The sequence below is a fragment of the Nothoprocta perdicaria genome, unplaced genomic scaffold (assembly GCF_003342845.1).
Source record: "Nothoprocta perdicaria isolate Ctin4 unplaced genomic scaffold, notPer1 scaffold_39, whole genome shotgun sequence".
NCBI classification, from domain to species: Eukaryota; Metazoa; Chordata; class Aves; order Tinamiformes; family Tinamidae; genus Nothoprocta; species Nothoprocta perdicaria.
The window spans coordinates 3,662,728-3,684,509 of NW_020455632.1; the positions used below are offsets into that span (position 1 = coordinate 3,662,728).

Below are 21,782 nucleotides of genomic sequence, written 5' to 3' on the forward strand. Positions count from 1 at the left end.
CCCTTTCTTGGTTGTTCTAACTAGGCAAACTTTCAGATGAACTTTATGTAGAAAGACACGTTTTCTCTATGGCGACGTTGGAAGGAAAAGATAGAAGTTGCTGGGATGCAAAATAAGCAATGAGTGAAAACATTTAGAATTATAGTCATGCCAAATTTTCATTACCAAGTCAGTCTATCTCCAGAACCAGGACTGAACACAAAGTTCTGAATTTCCTTCATTCCTTTCCTGTTTGATTAATAGCTGGGTTGCCTCCTTTTATATCTTCATTTTTTTCTTGGCATGAGGGAATTTGGGCRTGCATCTCAGCTGCTGTGCAGGGTACCATGCCCACCTGGCTGCAAGCAGCTAGTGACAGCAGCTGTGTTTTGGAAGCAGAATACCTGGGCAGTTTCTACCAGCTTGCAGTAGAAACTGTAGAGGAGAGAAAATGGCTTGGGAGACTGGTGGTCAAGGTACTCACCTAGAACTACAGCCCATGGCCTCTGCGTCCAGATTTATATCTGGATCAAGGAGACCCGGAGCAGTTTTGTCCTCTAGTGGACCTAATAATGAACATATTTGGAGAGGGTCACAAAATCTTAATCCTTACATTTACTAAAATAAATGTCTGGGTTTTGTTTGTTTTGGATTTTTCATTCTTTTGGCTTCTTAAAAATAGCCTTAGTGTATATTGAACATGGGAGGAAGATTAAAATTACCTTAGTTTTATTTTAGCAATAATCAACCTAAACTTTAGATGGTTTTGTCTCCCTGTTGTCAGCTCCCTTTCTTAGGAAGGGAGCTCTTCCATTTAGAGATTCTTATTCCAGTTCTCCCATGTCATTATAAGCAGTGCCTTACTACTTTAACTCTTCCCATACGGATTTTGTTATTTTTCTGTCTTTTGCTCTTGTTCATTCATGTCTTTTGGCCTGTTATCCTTTCTACTTCTTTCTTTTTTTTCTTTTTCATCTTTTTCATCTTTTTCCTCTTTTTCACCCTAGTTCCAAGACCTAATTAACTGAAATTATACTTGGATTACAGTCTGTTTTCTGTGCAACTGACTAATACTAGATCCTTTTTTTATTCATTTCCAAGCATTCCTATGTAGACACAGAGGACCCCTTCGTTAAGGTCCTTTTGTAGATGAATTTTATTTGCAATTTAGCCAGAGAACTTGTGGCACTGGCAAACTTGCATTTAATTCAACCATTAAATTTATATAAATTTCAACACTTGATATACAGAGGCATACAAGAGAATAAATGTGAAATGCACTAAATTGGGAGAGAAGCTGGTTTGATAATCTAGATACAACCAGTTGTGTTTTTCCTTTTTCTTTTAAATTTTGCTATTGGAAATTTATTTTAGATTTCTAAATTTAGCTGTTTTTCTAGGTCAAAAAAAACCTGAAAAATTCCTAAACAAGACTTTGTAAGACATTTTAAGGTTTTTGCTAGTTTTTGATGCGCAATTGACATCCTAAGGCATTGTGGTAGGAATTTTTTTTTTTTTTTTTTTTGCCCCTCTCTAGTAACTGATTATCATAATATTTCAAGAAGAGAAGGAATGCTGACTCCTCCAGAACATCTGTGCTACTAACTCCTGTGTTTTGTGTCGTGTAGGCTATCAAGTACTAGCTCCCACTGCCTATTATGATCAGACTGGTGCCTTAGTAGTAGGCCCTGGAGCAAGAACTGGCCTCGGAGCACCGGTCAGGTTGGTGGCCTCAACACCTGTCATAATCAGCTCTGCAGCAGCACAAGCAGGTAAGGAGATCATCTTTCATGCAGAACTTGCCACTTCTGTGTTGAATCTTAATGCAAGTCTTATATTAGTCAGATATTAACATTTTCCCCRTTTTTTTTTTTCTCCTTGTGGATATACATGCACTTCCCATCAGTCCCCAAATGGTTCCCTTTAGGGAGCATCATTTCATTGCTTCAGCTGGCAGAAGATGGTGGAGTGCTGTGAAGCCTTGCTGCGCTTTTCTCATGAAAGCGTTTTTGCATTGAAAGTGGCTAGGGAGAAATACAGCATAGATGGCAGAAGAGGAGAACAAGATATAACAAGACGATACAGGGGTTTGTTTTGTTTTYCTTTTTAGTTATAGGGTCTGGCACTAATCAGTTCAGCAAATTAGATTTTTAAGTCAATCCATAAGCTTCTTAGTCTATCCAGAACTCGCTTTTGCCATTAGTAGATGGAGATAACATTTGTTATCAGCAACTCCACCGTCACATCTCTGAAAACATTACTGCATTTTGAACTGTGTTTCGATATTATGTTTACACTGAAAATTCTCTCAATTGTATGGACTGCTCTATAGCTTTGGTTATTCTACATCATATGTTATGTTCATTTTTTTCTTTCCTGGGTAATTAAGTGTAATATTACAAAATCGCTTTTAGTCCTTTAATATACGCGTTTGTACTTGTAGAAGAGGGCTTCATGAAAATGAGATTTAGATCTGAATGGTGCGTTTCCAGTCGGCAGCGTGTGAGCGTGAACGTGACGCTTGAAAACCTGTTTTGCAGCGGCAGCCGCTTCGGCGGGAGGCACCGCCAGCAACCTGGCGGGAGCCACCAACGGCCTGTTCCGGCCCCTGGGCGCCCAGCCGCAGCAGCAGCAGCAGCAAACCAGCAGCAGCCTGCAGTCCAGCTCCTTCTATGGCAGCAACTCGCTGACCAATAACTCCCAGAGCAGTTCCCTTTTCTCGCATGGTCCCGGCCAGCCAGGGAGCACCTCTCTCGGCTTTGGAAGTAGCAGCTCCCTGGGAGCAGCTATCGGCTCTGCCCTCGGCGGATTTGGCTCCTCRGGTAAGTTGCTGATGTAGTGAGGAACCCCTGAGACAATTGCATGTGTATCCAGATATATACACTATACTATAAACGTGTACATTTGCAAAAAGCAGTTGAAAACAGATTTCCAGGCATATAGGGGGAAGAGCCAAAGGCTTTTTAAATTCACTTGGCCTTTGTAGAAAAGATTCTTTTTTWAAAAAAATATTCTTATTAATAATAATATAGCCTGTCTTATGTATCTCCAAAATATTTTTCCATACTGAGCACTGTACTTTGCTCCAGGATATTTTTTATTTATTAATTTATTTACTTATGAACTTGTCTTTTTTTAAATCTGTTTATTTTCAGGTATTTTGTGTTAAAATTACAGTTGATTACTTTTGATATATGCATGCTTCTATTTAGTTTCCATGTCAGGAAAACTTACAGAATATATATTTTTTAGGAAGTTAAGTAAAATGTGACAAAAAATGTAATTTTTCATTTGTAATTTTTGTTTTAAAGACAGGCTGTGGACCTGGGTTAATATTCAAAAAGTCTTGTTGATTTTAATAGGCTTAGTCTTGAAATAACTAAGCATAACTGGTTTGGGGGCCACTAAATTATTGCAGTAGATGCTCCCAAATTTTATCAACTTGTATTTAAAAAAAAATATATATGTATATGTGTGTAGCCATTATGTCTTTGGTTTACAGCAGAACATTTTTTCATAATGTTATTTCCTAGTCTCACAGTTCTTTAAATATACAAGGTAGGTTTTCCTGTATTGCAGGTGAAGCGTTAGTAAGGAAAGTGAAATATCTTTTATGAAGAATATTGACTATGAATTCCTAAGTGATAGCACTGAATTGCATATTAATTTGTTTTTGTTTTTTTTGAAATAGGATCAGTGGAGCGTATTTACAATCTTATGCATCTTGCAGAAGGATAGAAATGGGGGGAAATGTTATGTACTCTACCAGTATTCTATTTAAAGTAAAATGCCCCACAGGAAATTAATGTTGAGGGGAAAGTACTTAAGTGGAGGTTATTACAAGACAGCTAAGTATATGAGACAGAAGGAAAAAAACTGTAGTTTCAGTGTATATATAATTTTGCCCTTGCAAAATTAATGCAGGGAAGTCTAAATGAAGTTGATCTTCTAATATCGAAGTTTAGAGTGGATTAGGAGATTTAAAACATAATTGAAAAAAAAGTAGAGGCTRATTAGTTAGGACATTCCTAATAATTTCCACTATTATGGCAGCAGGTAAATCTTAAATACAAAATARTTGTACTTCCAAGGTGCTGCGTTTTGTAGCATAGATTTGTCCGGAGCTGCTTATAAGGCTCTTGATGAGCTGTCAGCAGCTGTTTTTCTCTAGATGCAGTTTCATTTTGTTGATAGATACTCATGATAAATATCAATGCAGCTATTCAAGTCTCCAGAGAACTATTAAAACACGTAGCCCCTTATTCAGAATTATCAAAAGATATCAAAAAAAAAAAAAAAATTTAGTTGTGTATCTACTTACCAACAAGCAGATTTGTCCCTTCTGGCACTCTTGAAAGTCAGGAAACGAAGTCTTTTTCATGTACCAAAATGTTAGATGCAAAGCCCTCAGCATAGACAGCAAGTGCAGAAATCCTGCAGCAGGATCCTAGGTGATATAATTAGCATGGTAGTTTCCACAGGGAAGCAGGAAGCCTGTGCTTTTGCAGTGTGAGAAGTGCTGATGAAAGGTGCTATCTAAACCTAAAGTATTTTTAGTAGTATTATTGGAGTACAAGTATATTGAAAGTGCCCTTCTGCCAAGTATAAATCGTACTTGCCAAAATAGCCATTTAAAAAAATGCTTCCTCATTTAAAAAAAGGAGTAAGCTCATGAACTGTACATATATATATACATATATATATATACATATATATATGAACTGCTTTACACAGATGAGTACTTACAGAATAAGTACTCACTTAAGGCACAGTGAGGCAAATTAAAAATATTTTCGATTTGACACAGCGTCAGCTTCTTTATGACTCTCCTCAGTATGGTGTAAGGGTTGAATTTCAATTAAAACACATCTATGAGGACTGACAGATGAAAGTAGAGACCTTGCCCTTAACTGCTAATGCTTTCAGTTGCTGCAGGGAAACAAAAAGTAGCTTTGCAAAAATTTAAAAAAAAAAAAAAAAAAAAAGCAAACATTAGCGTGTTCTAACTTAAAGCCAGAACAGAAGCAGGTAAATATGCAATGTAAATAACTGCATTTTACAGTCCACTGCTATAATAAAGCATGAAAAATGAAAAATACACACATTCTGCTTAAAGATGTAGCTACATAATGGGTTGCTGCAGCTTAACAGGTAACTGAGAATTAGATGAACTACAGCAGCTTTGCAGGCCATCTTTTGGCTTGTGACAAATGCAGGGCGATTGCATTAGCTTAGAAAATGGTCAAGAGGGATAAGGTAATTCAATTAACTTCTATGGCTTTTTTTTTTTTTTTTTTATGGTGAGCTTAGTGAAATGCAGCTCAGCTGGTTCATGGTAACTTGTTAAGCTGCAGAAATTCAGTGGAATAAGAGACCCTAAAGAAAGCTGACTTTGTTTTTAAGCTTAAATTAGCTGGAAAAATAACAATCCAACAGTTGTATTAACTAAGGTTCATGTGGTTCATCAGCCGAGCCAGAACCTGTAAAACTAGTCTCAAATGGTGAGACTTTCCTTAGCTATTGCCTTAATTTGCTGCTTTTATTTCTTAATCCGTCTGCCTGGTTAGTCCAGTATATTCCCACCTGGCTTCTCCTCTAGTCCATGCTCCTTCCYGGTTCGAGGCAACATCCATCTTCTCCCCCCTGACCTTCACCTCCCTCCAGTTTGTTTCCATTTCTGGCTTATCCCGTGTGGTACTGCCATCATGAGCTTGCTGTTCTGGTGTCCTTGCCCCACTGTTGCATTCACCTTCTGTAGCTTTCCATCAGCTCGCTCTTCTTCATCCTCAGTCCCACTGGTTTTGAAATCTCTGGCCAGTTCTCTTGCAGTCTCCTCCTTGGCTCCTTTGTCTGACTTGACTCTCYACTTGGTTCTGGTTTCCTTTTTTTGGTCTATTTCTTGTGTTTGGCTTTTGTGCCCTCTGCGTTCCCAGCAGAATGGCTCCCTTGCCACGCTGCCTCGTAGGTCCCGAGACCCAGATCACCACATGGGATCTCAGGCAGCAGTTTCAGAGCGCACTTTTGAAACCATACACATCAGCCTACAAGTGCAGTTGCAGGGAAAAGCTTTTTCAGCCCTCTCGGACATGCCGGGTTTGGTCAGAAGTTCCAGAGTTTTCAGCTGTCAATCTATAGCAAAAATCTGCTGAATTTGCATATATGGCTATTTTGCTAAGATTTCGAGCTCCAACAAATAGACAGCAAGAGAGGACCTCAAACAAAGGTCCCCTGTTGCTACTACAGTGTTCTGAGCACATGATAGCATTAATTTTTCAAATAATAGGTTTCTTGCTTAATTTGGCAAGGGGAAAGCTTCTTTCCTTGTCCGGTTCTGTGAAATGGCTGTGTTGTTTTGGCTGAACTTGTTTTTCCAAAAATGTGTCCTGAGCAGTTGTCTGCCATGAAAAATGTTAGTTAAGTTGCTGATGTTACAAGAAAACTAAGATCTTAAAATGGAAAGCAACAGGCACCCTTTACATGAGGCCTTGCTGTCTGCTGTAAAGGTACCTGTGAAAGGTAAAGGTTATGAAGTATGGCTTTTTACCCTTTCCTTTAAGTTAAAGCAGAAATCAAATTTCCAAATTCTGCTTGAAAAGAAGCTTCATATTATCAAAATATCCATAATCTCAGTTGTGTTTGGGTGTACTAAAAATATTCCTGTGTTAAAATAGGCAGTCTAGTTTAATATCTCACTAGTATGCAACAGATACTAGAATTTAACATTTCTAAAACTTTGCTGTTCTCCTGATTTATCCTAGACTGTTCATCGCCCTGCTGAATGATGCTGTGCAGGATAACCAGTCCTTCACTAATACTCTGTTAGTTTAAACTTTCAGTCTTTAATTTGTTTTTCAGAAATACTGATAGTGGTAAAGTTACGTTTCTAGTTTTTCACCTTAATTTTCCTTGTTCTACTCTGCTCTTCATCCTCTTCTTACGCTTCTCCCCCTTTATAACATTTCCAAGCACTTTTTTGAAAACCATAATTATCAGAGAATTTTAAGTAGGCWTTTTTTTTCTACAGGTGAGGGATATACAAACAGGAGGAAGTTCAGAAACAGCAGAACATAGATAATTTTCTTAACTCTTAAGCAAAATATATATATGTCGTCTCTAGCCTTTTATCTGAAATCATGTATGACTGCCTGACTAATAATTTCTGGTAGAAAACTCTTTTCTTGAAGAGTTTAGTGGGAATATTTTTAGAACCATTTATTATATATAAAGTGATAATCTGTAATTTCATAAGATTCCTGCTTGTCGCAAAGCCTCATGTCAGGCTGTTACAACCGATAAAACAAGTATTTCAGTGAGAAGTCTAGAATGAAATGTCGGAAGAGATGGTCATTGATTAAATCACTTAGTGGTATGTTTATACCCATGTAGATTTACTTTAAAAGCATGTGTGGTTATCACAGTGACTGTCTTTGTCATAACGATTGCTGTAGTTATTGTGCTCGCATCTGTTATTGCCCAGCAGTAGTTGGGGATAGGTTTTATTCAGTTGACGCTGTGTGTAATTAGGGTCTTTTTATTTCTTCTTCAGTTGGCAGTTCTGCAAGTAGTAGTGCCACAAGGAGAGAGTCTCTATCTACTAGCTCTGACTTGTACAAAAGATCTAGTAGCAGCCTAGCACCCATAGGGCAGCCATTTTACAATAGTCTGGGATTTTCCTCCTCTCCAAGTCCAATAGGCATGCCTCTGCCAAGCCAAACGCCAGGACATTCACTTACGCCACCGCCATCACTTTCATCACATGGATCCTCATCCAGTTTGCATTTAGGTAAAAAAAAAAAAAAAAAAAAAAAAAAAACACAGAAAGAAAAAAAAAAAAACAAAAACCACTTTTTTGTTTGTATGTGTGTATGTATTTCTATGTGTAAAATATGTGTTGCATAAGAGATGTCACGTTACCTTTGCTGTTGAACAGTTTTGTGAGCAAGTGGGCCCGTTCTGGGAAGCTGGAGAGCACTGAGATCCTCCTTCCTTTGACAGTGGAGGGCACTCGGCATTTGGCAGTGTGGGGCCAACACTGATTTTCCTTCCCTGAAAGCGGCCCCATAGAGAGCCCAGTAAGACCTGACTGCTCCTTTTTGTGTCGTGTTACGTTCTGTTATATGGCGAGCAAAGGTACATTACTTTTGTTTGTACTACAGTGTATCTTATCAAGGTAATTTCAGATGAAATATCATTTAACAGTGGAGTGACCTTTGCTACTGCCCCTCGCTGTGATAGATGTAGAAAAGTGAGCAAAACTCTCAATATTGTATATTGAAGAGTGATTTTTTTTTTTTGAATCAGTAAACCTAAGGTCTTAAAGCCCAGGTGCTTTGCCAGGATGATGAGATTAACCACCAGGTTGGTGGGAGAAAACWAAATGCATTTATCAAAGTAGTAGCAATGGCTCTGTCAGCGGTGGCTCTCTCATCAGATGTGTTTTTTAATGTATATTGGTAGCAATATTTTACACAATTTTGAACCAGTTGGATGATATGGCAGCTCACTCTTTTTAAAACAAAAAAAAAAAAAAGCTGAAGAAACCACATCACAACCTACTTTTTTTTAGAGGAAAATGTCTCTAATTTGAGGCTACTTAATAAACTTTCTCTTTTTCACTGAAAAAAAAATGCTTATTAAATTTGGATGCAAAAGTTACACAATGAAACCAGATGTAATTGAGATTGAGTTGCCTGTTGCTTCAGTAATTTTTTCAGAGTACCCTCTGTGCATGTAATAGGCAACCTAATCCCCCATATTTGTTTACTGCAAATAAAACGGGAAAAAAATTACTTAACTAAATACACTTTTTAAAGTGAGAAATGAGTGATGTATATAATAATGTTAAGTAATTTAAATATATTATCTTTGCAGTCCAGAATCCCTGTCATGGTTTTGTGCTGAATACCCAAAGTAAAACTGGGCAAGGGGCTGTTTCAGCACACTTTATTTTTTTTTTTACTTACCTTTTTTCCTTTTTCAGGTCTACAAAGTGCACCTTTGGGCTGAGACCAAGCATGGAAAGTTTCAGCCCAAATGGAGGTTTTTGAGAAAGTTCTAAACATCTGACAATGGGGTTATCATGAAAATCCTTTTTTCTTTCTTTCTTTTTAAATTGCTTTCATAATAGTTTTCATATTATTTTCATATTATTTCATATTATTATTCTTATTTAAAAGAAAAAAAGAAAGGAAAATAAGGAAAAAAGAAAGGAAAAAAGAAAAAAAAAACTGTATTTTGTATTGCATTAGTTTAAATGCTAAATAAGTCTTTCCAATCCTGAGAAAGTGTGATCAGTATAAAGGATTACCCCTAATAGCAGAAATTGTTAAATACTTTTTTAATATATTCTAGACCATTTGGCAGAACTAAGCGTAATAGTTCAAAGCCTTCTTTTGAAAGGGCAGAATGGACTGTTGTACTCTGAAAAATGGCACAAGGCTGTTGGCCTCACTGGTGACTGCATCTTGATCTCCCACAAGATGATGCATTTACTGGTAAACTTACTGCAGGCTTCCAAATCGAAGCTCCTCTTATTTTGACTTTCAAAAAAATCTGGTATTTTTTTTGATGTCTCCCCTTCTCTGGCCTTTTGTATCTTTGTACAATTGTGTGTAATTGTGCACTCAGWTTTTGAAGACCGTGTTTCTGTGGTTAATCATATGTTCTGTTAAATTTATTCTGATGTTTTCAGAAACCACTTTTGGAAGGTATTTATTTTATTTTTTTAACCTTGGATACAAAGAAATAGAAAAGGCCAAGCTTTCTTACCACATAATCTACAAGTGAATGCAAACATGGAGTAAAATTTAAGAAAGGTATGATGCTTAGTATGGTCACTTTTCAGAGTAGAACAACGCTTTGAAGTTCGTCTGCGTGTGGTCTCCACTGGTGTTCTGATAATGCCTGTCAAATGCAGCTTTCCCTCCACCTTCAAAGCTGGTTTTTCTGCTTATAGCAACAGGTTCAGCTAAGTTTTTCAGCTCCTGGTTTTAAAATGTGCTTCAAACTTGGCTGCTCCTGTGCCAGCCACCCAAGTGTAGACACAGCTCTAGGGAAGGGTGCCTGGTTTTATAACCCCTTTGTCAGACACTGCTGCAATTTGTATCTTAAAAGACTAATTTCCCTTCTACAAGAAAGTCATGGTATTTTTCTGTTTTAAATATATTTTCACAAAGTTTTCTGCAACATCCTGAAATAGGAATGCACTAATTCAATCCTGGTGTCKGTTTTCCCCTACCCAAAGGGATTTCTCAGTTTGTAACTGCTCCTTTACTGAAGCAGTTAGAGCAGCAAGGTCATGAATTTGAACTACCCTTTCATTCCCAGGGATAAAAAGATGAAATTAAAGCATTTTTTCTATGCTATAAAAATATATATATATATATATATTTCTAAATTGCTAGTGCTTTCATTTTGTTGGATGGTACATTGCAGCATTTTAAGTGTTCGTTCTACAATAGTATTTTAAAATCTGGGCTTTTGGGAGGTCATGATTGTCYGTGCTTTCTGAGCACAGCTCATTAATAGTTCAGGCTGATGCTGTTTTATCTTGAGAACTGGTCATTCTGGGTGAGAGTCTAAGGCCCCTTGCAGGGCAATGTGGGGAACCTTGTGTTGCCTCTGCTGTGTACCTACTCTGGAGGACTTCTGTAAACCAGGCACGACAAGCACTTGAATTAATTCATTTTATGTGTACGTATCTGTACATGTGTGTGTGCATGCACACCTGGTGTGTGTGTATATACACACACGTATGTCCATATTGAGYCCTTTTGCCTTGTTAAAGATGAAATGCTTATTCCAGCTGAGGATAAGATGGAGCTGTTTTTCAACCAGTGTACAAACARTTTTTGTAGAAATCGGTGGTTTAACACTGCCTTTATTTATTCTGCTAGAAAAAAAAGGTTGCTAACTGGATTTAAGCCAGAATTKTAATGTAGGAATTTTGTTTTATGTCTCAAAGTCTTGAACAAATACTTTGGTAATAAGTACTAACAGACTAATGCTATAAGAATTAATTTGGCTTGATATGATTTTTAATTTTTTGCAATGTTCACCTTTATGTTAAATACATCTTTTATTCAGGTTAAGGAGTTAATAATCTCAYGCACTTTGTCCCTAAGACTCTGTAGCTGGCCTAGGTCACCTTTACACCTCTGTGCTGCTCTTTTTTCCCTATGGATGAGCCACGGGGCTTCAGGTTGAATGAAACTGCAAAGCAAATTAGTATCTTTCACTGCRTTGGAGATCTCCCTTTTATGAGATCCGCAGTGGTAACTTCCATCCTTCTTCCCTTCAGTCCCTAGATCAGCTRCTCTTCACTCTGCAGTGGTCTGTAGTTGTGTGATTTCACTGATGCCTGATAGCAGTCTTTTAAACCTTGACCCTTTGCAGAAAATAATTTAGACTTGGTGCTTTATGGAATAAAGTACTTTCCTGAATAAAGCAAGAGGCTGTAAATTGTTTGCCCTAATCATTTGTAAGGTCCAGTGTGTTACCTTTCCTGTTTGGAATCAGAATCTGTAAAAGCTTTCTGAGATCTGGAGGAGCCCAGCCCATGTTGTCAGCCCATGAAGGCTGTAAAATCCAGCAAGATTTTAAAAACTGCAGTTGTAGATTTATAAACTATTAACAGTAAAAGCTTTCAGAAGCTTAATGTCCATGATAACACTTCAGTATTGGTTTTTGGGCTGAGGGCTTCAGGGGAGTATAATATTTAAGAAGATAGTCCATTGAGATATACCAAAGTATATCTGTATATAGTAAGTACCTATGACAACGTGTTTTTCTTGGGGGCTTTATTATGTTTAATCTGCTGAATTATCACTAGATTATCATACTACTACTGTAAAAAAAAAAGTTTGCCTCAGTAAAAATCTAAGCGCCCATCAAATGACTCTTGTTTTTTATGATCCAGCCTTATAGAAGCTCAACCTTTTGTGTGTGGTTCTGGGGTGTGAGAAGTGGTTGGTTCCAGGCACCATGGACAGGYCTGCAGCAGTCCCATGTTACGATCAGTCTTAAACGTGATCAATTTAAGTTTCACARGCTAAGCAGGAGTCTCCCAGTTGTAGCAGAACTTTCTTGGAAGCTTTAAAAGGGATAGTTCCCAAATGGAATCGAAGAAACTGATTGTTACATTTATCTCCTTCTGACACAGAAGCTGCTTTAAAAAAATTATGCTTAAACAATTCCCAATTCACGTGTGCAATTCCATGTTGATTTATACTAATTAGACCTCTGCAGTTTGTGAGTTTATCAGAACTGCCCTGTTAGTTTTGGGCACAGAATCGAGCACATGATAGCAAAGTAACGCACAAAGGTTTTAATGTGAAGGCAGCCTGTTAATATTTTGCTTTAAATGGAGTTTGCTTCCCTCTTCTGGCATTAAATGTTACTACACTTCAGCTACAGGGAAGATAAGATTTCGTTCATACATCCAAATAATCTAGATCAGAATTTCCATGTTTTCAGAGTCACAGTTTTTCTGTTGTTCAGAAGATTGTTTCCAAAAGAAAAATCACTGCAAACTCAAAGTACTTGCATCCTGCTTCACCTGCAGAATGTTGGATTTACTTAYTCATTTTTAACTTTTTTTGTTATGTCACTGTCAGTCTCTCTGGAAATAGTGATGGAAGTTAAAAACAATAGCTGAAGAAACCTAATTTTTCTGGTTATGAAGAATTGAGAGCTCTAGTTGAAAAGAAAGCATAGATTTTTTTGAAAAGTGTAGTGGGACCTAAAGTATTTACTGATTCTTTGCTGATTCTTACCACTGAATTTTGCAAAACTAATTATAAAATACTAATTATTTCTTTGTTAAGGCGTAATCCTGTACCATGCAATAAATACGATGCTTGTGATATGTCTTGCAGATTACTAACATCTCAGATTCTGATATTTCAGATTGACCTTTTGAAAAGACACTTGACCATTAATACATTACCAGCCCTCTGTAAAACTTTTGCCTGGCCTTGTAAATAACTTGGAGCAAAAGAAGGCTTGGCTGGGGCACTGTCACTTCTTTTTTTAATTCATTTTGTAACAGAGCACCATTCAAACAGCACGTACTGCAATTTGTCTTAAAAATTCAAATTTAGATATTTCTTTTATTCATTGAAAGGGCTTCCAGCTAGCATTGACTTTCCAGATAATTTGAAGGGAAACTGAAAATGTTTCCATTTCTAATTTATTCCCTATAATATTTTTTTGTTGAATACTTGTAGCAGAGCAGACTTGAGTTTTTCAGTTGGAAATGTGCCTTTTAGTATTTATACTTGTGGTTATAATAGCARTATTCCTTTTAAAATTTAAATCACCAGGTTAGAAGGGTGCATTATTTGTTGGTTTATGATCATTGCTGCCTCTTGTAAAGCAGTGAGGAGAGAGCCCTTGTGACAGGGCAAGTTCAGAGTGACATAAACTGATGCAGGGAATAGGACGTGAGGTGGAATCCATGGGGCTTTGAGATGACAGTTTCTAGGTGGGATTGCTAGCAAAAGGAGCAGGAGCTAAACAAGCAAGGCAGCTGCTCAGGGAAAGTCAGGAGGGACAAAGCACTATGAGAGGTGAATGTATTTGCAGCAAGGAAAGGACGATATGTTTCTAAAAGGAACTTCACAATAAAATACCTTTTGTTCTTTTAGAAATAAGTAGCGAATTCTTTATCGTTTTGAAATTTGGCATGGTTAGTGCTTACAAGAGGTACCAGTGTGAAAGCCTGGGATGCTGAAGTCACCTAATTTCCTGCAGAACAGGTACAGCATGACCAGAGGCACAACACATGCCTCCCCAGAAACGCCCTGTCGCGCTTTAAATCAAGAGGTACCTCAGCAGGGACTGAAGGGTAGTTCAGACTTCATGGTCCATTCTGAACCAATTGGCCAATTTCAAGACCCCTAAGAAGGCTGCAAGTCAGTTGTGCTTGTGAAGTGGAAATCTGACCACTAAATGAAAGTCCACTTAATTCTAAAGTTTCTGTAGATCTGAATGGGTCGTCACTTTACCCATTCCATTATATTTTTCTCATAAGTTTCCTTCTCCTGGTTGCCCTCCTCATAAAATAAAAATGAGGAGAGTGGTTTTATTTCGTTGAAGATAAAGCTATCTACCTCCTCCAACCRAAGGGAGGTAAAGATAGATAACAAGACAACACTGTTTTGTTTTCCTTGCCTCCAGAGTATCCATAGTTCTAGTACACTTTTATTTTATTGTTGTTTATTTTCTCAGAGGCTTTTACTGACAGAACTGCTTCCTTGTAGGGGGACTGACAAATGGTAGTGGTCGCTATATTTCTGCAGCACCTGGAGCAGAAGCCAAGTATCGCAGTGCAGCAAGTACCTCCAGTCTTTTTAGCTCCACCAGTCAGCTCTTCCCTCCCTCACGTCTTCGTTACAGTAGGTCTGACATTATGCCTTCTGGACGTAGTCGATTACTCGAAGATTTCAGAAATAATCGTTTCCCTAACCTTCAACTAAGAGACCTGGTTGGACATATTGTTGAGTTTTCCCAAGACCAGCATGGTTCTAGGTAATTATTCTGGTAAAGCTAATGATAAGTTTTGCTGCTTGTGTGKTGTGGTATTACCATAAAACACTAAAATGAGTTGGTCGTAATCTTAATATGATGCATCCTGTTATTTGGGCAGATGTTCATACACTGATACTTTCCCTTTTAGGGGAAGAAAGAATTATAAAAGTTAATTTAAGTCTATTAGCTCCCAGTAGAAGCTTTTAGTGTTGAAATAGTCTCATAATTAAACTTCTAAACTCTAGTATTTAAGAAAGGCATTGAGGAAAAAAATATATAATTTGGCATCTGGAATGTAAAATTGTTTTTTCAGCTGTAATTCATAATTGTTCTTTACATCTTTAATCCTTTTCAAATGAAAAGTTGCACATATCTTCTAAATTTATGTATTTAGATGTACTTTACTATGTAAAATGCACTACTTAAGTTACTTTTTATAAATGTTGAATGTTGATTTTAAAATATTGAGGTGTGTCACTGAAGCTGTGTTTAAGAGATTTTCTTGTTTATATGATGTATAACGTGCACTTTTTTACACTTAGATTTATACAGCAAAAGCTAGAGAGAGCTACGCCGGCTGAGCGCCAGATGGTGTTCAATGAGATTCTGCAAGCAGCCTATCAGCTGATGACTGATGTGTTTGGAAACTATGTAATACAGAAGTTCTTTGAGGTAAATGTAATACTTCAGGTGCATGAACAGAAATCCATATGAAAAGCTCTAAAATCTGATGTAACTTTGAAGTATTTTCTTAACATTGTAGAAGGGTTCTCCTAGATATTTACTGTGGAACCCAAGTTTTGAACACTGCACGCACATTCCTGTTCTGTGTCCCTCCAGCTTTACTCAGAACAGAAGAAAATGGCCACGGTTTTGTCTTTGTGCTGATGATGTATACTTTGGTTAACAGCCTAGGCTGCTCTTACCATATTGATAATAACGTTGCTGTATGTCTGAAAAGCTATTTCAGAAAACAGCAAAATGCAGCTTCTTATTTTAATGAGAATTTTCAGTTTGAAGAAGAAAAACCTTGAGTAAGCAGGATTTCTGAACTTTAGATGTAATGTGCTAATTAATTGTGTAATGTGTGAAGTGTGCTGAGATACAGCACCCTTTAAAAGGGCAGTTTCATACATTTGCTATGTCTTCTGAAAAACATCTACTAAAGCCCRTGCATGGGGCATCCTCGGGCTTTGCAGGTCTTGCACCTTAATTTACAGAGACTTTCAGCAGATGGTTGCCCAGGGATTTGAAGGATACTTTTATTTATCAGTCACTGCATCTTGGTAAACTGTATTGAAAAGGCTCCTGTAGTCAGATAAATTTAAATTTGTCCAGTGCTATAAATGAAGAGACGGAAGAAGTTACATATGTGTTCGGATAGAAGAATTTTTAGGAAAGGAGTGACAGGAGATACTTCTGCATCCAGTATTAGTAAGATTGCTATTTAAAGCAGCTTTGTTTTTTCTTGAAAATGGTGGAGTAAGAAAATTATTTACAAAGTGCTATAAGATTCTAACTTGCAGAAGGAGGAAAAAGCAATGCCTGTGTGTAAAAATCTATACCTCAAGTACCTAGCACAGTATACTCTTTATCAGAAATAAATTAATATCTAGTAGGATACAAGGTACACCTGCAAAGCACTCATTAATAAATAAGCACTTGTTTTAAGTAGAGGTGGACTTCTTAATAAGCAGTGTGCTAAACAATGTGCTTTATGCCTAAACAATGTGCTTTATGCCTTTCCTCACTCCATACGTTGACATTCTTTTACAAAAACAGACTATGTGTTTACAAAAGTTACGGCTTATTTACAGTATATAGGTTCTTAACCTTCAGCTATAAGTTGAACTTTATCATGATCCAGCCAGTGTACAAAACCATTTTGCGTTTGCTCTGTGGGATTAAAGTATTTCCAGATTTTCCAGAGCTTATGATGAGGAATGAGTCCTTCCAGTCCCATGCAGCAACTTCAGGGGCTGAAAAGTTTTTTCCCATTACAGTTTAGCTCTTGTATAGAGGCAGTGACCTGTGTAGAGATAAATCTGATGTATTAAAATACAAATGTGAGTTGGTATATAAAAGTAACATGATGTAATTAATTTGCCTAATGAGTAGGTTATTGTTCTGAACACGCAGATATGGAGGCGTTGTGTTACATGCTCTTGTGGACTGTCTCGTGGTGGTGTGCAATATTCTTCCAGTCAAATATAAACTACTTGATTTTTTTTTTTCTGCCCTCTTTTAAGGGTGATGCACTTGGTAGCAGGTATTTTACTGGAATGTGGAGTGTTTATGTGTTATAAAATACTGTATTTTAGAGAACAAAAGTTTCTGGTAAATAAACCAATCAAAATTAAATGATGTGTGAGGCCTAGTAAATTCCTARTATCATGAAAGTTCTTAGTCATATAAATCCCCATGTTTTGCAGTGACTTTGTTGCTAACAAGGTATTTATTTTCTTTTAGTTTGGAAGCCTGGATCAAAAGTTAGCCCTAGCAACACGCATACGTGGCCATGTCCTGCCATTAGCCCTACAAATGTATGGTTGTCGTGTTATTCAGAAAGCACTTGAGTCTATCTCGCCTGACCAGCAGGTAATTGTAAGTTAGAACAATTTTTTTTTATTTTTTCCATTACATYCACCTTTTCACATGCTTAAATTGTTGATCTTCCCCTTCATGACAGTATACTTTGGGGGCAACATAGGTCTTTAAATTTGAACATATTTAAGGTACATAAGTAGACCAATGAATGTTACARTTGGGCAGTTATGCTAAAAATGGATATTTTTGTTGCGACACTATCACTATAAAGACAAGGATGGTCGTCTYTTTATTTGTTTTCCAGAATGAAATGGTGAAAGAGTTGGATGGTCATGTTCTGAAATGTGTGAAAGATCAAAATGGAAACCATGTTGTACAGAAATGTATTGAGTGTGTTCAGCCCCAGTCACTTCAGTTCATCATCGATGCGTTCAAAGGACAGGTAATGTCAACAGTTCATTTTCCATGGAGTTGCTTCAACTTGCAGGTGCATTTCCTCTCATTTATATAAACAAGGTCACATCTAGCACTTCCGTGTCACTTTATATTAAGGAGGATTAAAAACAGGAAGAATAGTAAAACTGTTCAATGGACAGCTAACATACTGTGCAGAGATGAGTGTGTTGAACATGAGGCTCTGGGAAACCTGTCTGGATGTGCTGTGAATGTCAATAATAGAGTAGCTGGCGTAAGCCCCGGCCTTCAGTTTGAATTTTGTGATGTGCCTTTTGACGTTTTCTTCACAACTTCGCCAGGCTGTTTTTGATACATTAAGTTGTATATGATCCCTAATGTGTATTTTTTTCCATTAAGCTGTTTAGTCTTTTATTGTGGTCTTCCAAGCCTGTCTTTCAGCRTTCCTTTTTCAATTTTTTATTCTCTTTTCTATATTTTTTATTATTAATGAAATACTTAGAAGAAGCGCGTTCATCTGTTTTCCATCTCTGGGTCAGTGTTAAGTGCATGTTTGGTTTATTGACTCCCCCTTTCTCCAAACACACACATATATGATAAGGTGCATACTGTGCTGTAGTCTATGCAAGAAATGGCATACCAAGATATCTAGCTAGGACCAGGTCTCCTTTTCACACCACAAAGTATGTAAGGGGCTTAATTTCCTATGTAATATGAAAAGGGTTAATTTCCTATGTAATAGGAATATTACATATTTCATATGTAATATGAAATTAACTGTTCATTGACTGGACATCTATCCATGACTTGTATATGTAGATATTTATAAAATGAAAACTAATATAAAGTGATAAATGAGAACTGACTTGTTGCTCCATGGTGCACAAATGTAAGATCCAAATGATGCAGGCAGGTAAAGATAGCACAGGTAATCAGCCAAGATGCTTTGTTGTCAGTTGTGACCAGTACTGAGTCTTCTAAATTAAACCCTGAAAGACAAATCTGGCTCCTGTGTAAGGAAGCAGGGGGAGCAGCACCTCGACTGCATGTTTTGAAGAGCTATTTACAGGCTTTATCTCAAAAATAAGCCTGCAGAATGTTGGAATGTGAAATTGGGGGAAATGGTTGCAATAATTGAACACCTTTTTATAAATGTCAATCTAGAGTTAAAACTTATTTTTTAAATGAACTAAAAAAAGAATTCTAAAGAAAAGGCTGAAATGTGGACAGCGCTTAACCAAGCAACCCAACCACGTATGTATTTTCAGGCCATGTGTGTCTGGTTTCACCACTGATCAAACTTTCAGCTTTGCTTTTTTTTYCCTCTTAGTCTCAGTAAAGTAGGCTAGAAATGAAAGGGAAAAAAACAGACATTTAGATAGTTGTGTCATTACTTGAGCCAAAAATTTACCACTCTCATCTTTTCCTGAGTTTTAAGGGAGATGGAACTTGAAAGACAATTTTATTTTTTAATAACAGAAGTCAATATGCTATATATGTATACTATTTCGAGTGTGGTAATTATTAGTACACCTGTAAATTTCAGTTGGTTTAACTTCAGTCTATGATCCTATTTTAAGGTGTTTGTACTTTCGACTCATCCGTATGGTTGCAGAGTAATTCAGCGCATTCTGGAACACTGCACTGCCGAGCAGACCTTGCCAATCCTAGAAGAACTGCATCAACACACAGAACAGCTAGTGCAGGTCAGTGTGTGCAGTCACATGCCTGGTAGAACTTTGTTTTCACGCTCTTTATTCCTCTTATTTCTTAGTGTGTGAAGTATTTTTTATGCATTTGTCTGGTCCCCAACCCCAATAGTGTTAATTAAAATGAATTTGGAAGTTGGGTGTTAAAAAAAAAAGTTTTTTATTTCTTCTTTACGCTTTTGGGTGTAGCTTAGAACATACGCTGTAAACTCACAGAACTACTATATGCTTTTTATTGCAAAGACTGCCCTTTTGTAGTTCATCTTGATTCACTCTGTTCTCCTTCAAATAACTTCTAACAATGTCAAAACACAAATACTTTGTCCACAATACATTGCATTTTCTCATAGAAGAAAAATAATCTTTTCAAAATGAGGGCCAAAGACCTTATGCAACATGATTTCATGTTTTGGTCTGGAATGAGGAAAATGAATGCTGCAGATAAGTGCCTTTGAAGTTGAATCAAGTTGAAGTACAGAAAGGGATTCTTAGTGTTCAGTAGGAATTCCCGCACATAGAAAGGCAAGAATTATACTGTGCYTTAACTTGAAGGTGTACCTTATTTCTGTGTAGCTTCTTGTATATACAGGTCTAGCCACAGCATCTGGCTTGGGGAACCAAAGTTCTAGGAAGATCTGACAGCTGTTAGAGAATAGTGATAAGAGAATTTTGAGGATTTTTTTTTTGAGAGCATAAAAAGAACACTTTAGAAAAATACTGTTTTATAGATCTTTTACATCTTGGACTTTTTTCACCTTTTCATTAAGTAATGGCTGAGCATTATTGTTTGAATCCCTTTGTTTCTGCAATGCTGACATTATTGTTGACATCATTGTATTTTCCTTAGATTTATGCAAGTAATACTTTGAGAGTTTATACAAATATACAAAAGCTGTAGTACTTGGTTTGAACTTGAATTACTTGCTATTTTCAGGATCAATACGGAAATTACGTTATTCAGCATGTACTGGAGCATGGTCGTCCTGAAGACAAGAGTAAAATAGTTTCAGAAATAAGAGGAAAAGTTCTAGCTTTGAGTCAGCACAAATTTGCCAGGTATTGCACAGCCTTTCTATGTTAAAAGGATCACTAACCTTTTAAAGTTGTGGTATTAAATTTGTTTATTGTGCTACAGAAAGGATATGGTATTCTCTTCCTTTGTATAACCTTTCTGAAATTTCCTGTTTTTATAAAAACGAACAGTAGTGATATTTTTATCATCTGTGAAATACTGGATTTGAGGAAGGGAAAGGGGAAATGCCATTCCATAGTAAAACAACCATTTTCTGTTGGCTTTTGGAATGGTGTTTTGTGCAGTGTGTGTGTGCAAGCGCAGGCCGTGTGTGCAGGGAACTGTCTGCAGGTCTCCAAGTAGGGGCAAGGGAAGGAGCCCCAGGGCYAGCTGAAAAGCTCTAGAATTTACTCAGTTTATGGCAGCTGGTGAGCTGGGACTTGCGGCTTTCCATCAGCTGAGTCGAGCAACTCGTGAACAAAAAGACTAGTTTCAAAAAGTGGGGCTTCAGCCTGGCAAAGGTTTTATTCGCTATGAAGATGCTGAAGGACCATTGTAGAAATTCTCAGTTATCTTAAGATTAGGACCTGAAACTCGGCCTTCAAATACTTTCCTGAAACGTTGATAATGCAGCTTTGTTTCTAATGAAAATACAGTTCAGGTAACTTGGACTAGCCTTGTCATCCTCATGATGTAGGAAAGTTGTGTGACGTTTTGGAGGTAGTTGGTGGGTTTTTGGGTTTTTTTTTTTTGTTTGTTTGTTTGTTTGTTTTAAATATAGGGGCACTAAGTTGATCTGGTTCTTATTTTTCTGTGCCTATAATGGTTCATATTCCTCTCCTTGGAACTTGCTCAATTTCCAAAGGAAATTAAGAGCCTAAATCACTTTGTGGCTGGGTTATGATAATTGGCCTTTCTGATTATAGTGTGTGGAAGGTCAGAGACTTTGTCTACAAAAAGAAACGTGTGACGGTCCTGATCTAGGAAAGGGGCTTTATGCAAAACAGGAAGCCTCATGTCTGGCGCTCTCCCAGTTTTGTTTCATTGCGACTTGCAGTCTAAAACGGGCCTGTAACCAAAACAGATGTACTAGAATATATATGTAACCCAAAGTGCAGTAGATCTGCTGTAGATCTAGTGGAGAATCTCTCCGGTAAGATAAAGATTAGCCAGTTTTAAAATCTACTCCTGAAGTTGCAATGCATTTGCCTTCTTTTTCAGCAACGTGGTAGAAAAATGTGTAACTCACGCTTCTCGTGCTGAAAGAGCTTTGCTTATTGATGAGGTTTGTTGCCAGAATGATGGTCCTCACAGTGCCTTATACACCATGATGAAGGACCAGTATGCCAACTACGTTGTTCAGAAGATGATCGATATGGCTGAACCYGCTCAGCGGAAGATAATAATGCATAAGGTATGTTTGTATATAATTCTGTGACTCAATCTTTTTTTTTTCCTCTCTCCTAGTTAATCTTTTAGAATCCCTTTCCCTTTAAACTTAAAGCTTACTAGATCTGTAAAACTGAATTGATATATAAGCATCTTTAATTTCAGTTGGACTTCCTCAAGCAGAATATATTCAGGTCTCTGGG

General features: G+C 37.2%; 1 protein-coding gene across 7 annotated transcripts in view; it reads left to right on the top strand.

Moving 5' to 3' along the window:
- The window catches only part of PUM2 (pumilio RNA binding family member 2), a 67,335-nt gene that overhangs the window by 42,985 nt on the left and 2,568 nt on the right, over positions 1-21,782 (top strand). For 3 of the 7 annotated variants that reach the window (XM_026044893.1, XM_026044891.1, XM_026044892.1), the window contains exons 11-20: positions 1,608-1,751; positions 2,520-2,801; positions 7,526-7,762; positions 14,241-14,508; positions 15,051-15,180; positions 16,978-17,112; positions 17,360-17,497; positions 19,050-19,175; positions 20,113-20,234; positions 21,412-21,604. In XM_026044893.1, the coding sequence (XP_025900678.1) occupies positions 1,608-1,751; positions 2,520-2,801; positions 7,526-7,762; positions 14,241-14,508; positions 15,051-15,180; positions 16,978-17,112; positions 17,360-17,497; positions 19,050-19,175; positions 20,113-20,234; positions 21,412-21,604 (1,775 nt within the window). The remainder of the gene's footprint in view (positions 1-1,607; positions 1,752-2,519; positions 2,802-7,525; positions 7,763-14,240; positions 14,509-15,050; positions 15,181-16,977; positions 17,113-17,359; positions 17,498-19,049; positions 19,176-20,112; positions 20,235-21,411; positions 21,605-21,782) is intronic. The other 4 variants (XM_026044894.1, XM_026044895.1, XM_026044896.1 and 1 more) reach the window with 3 other exon arrangements.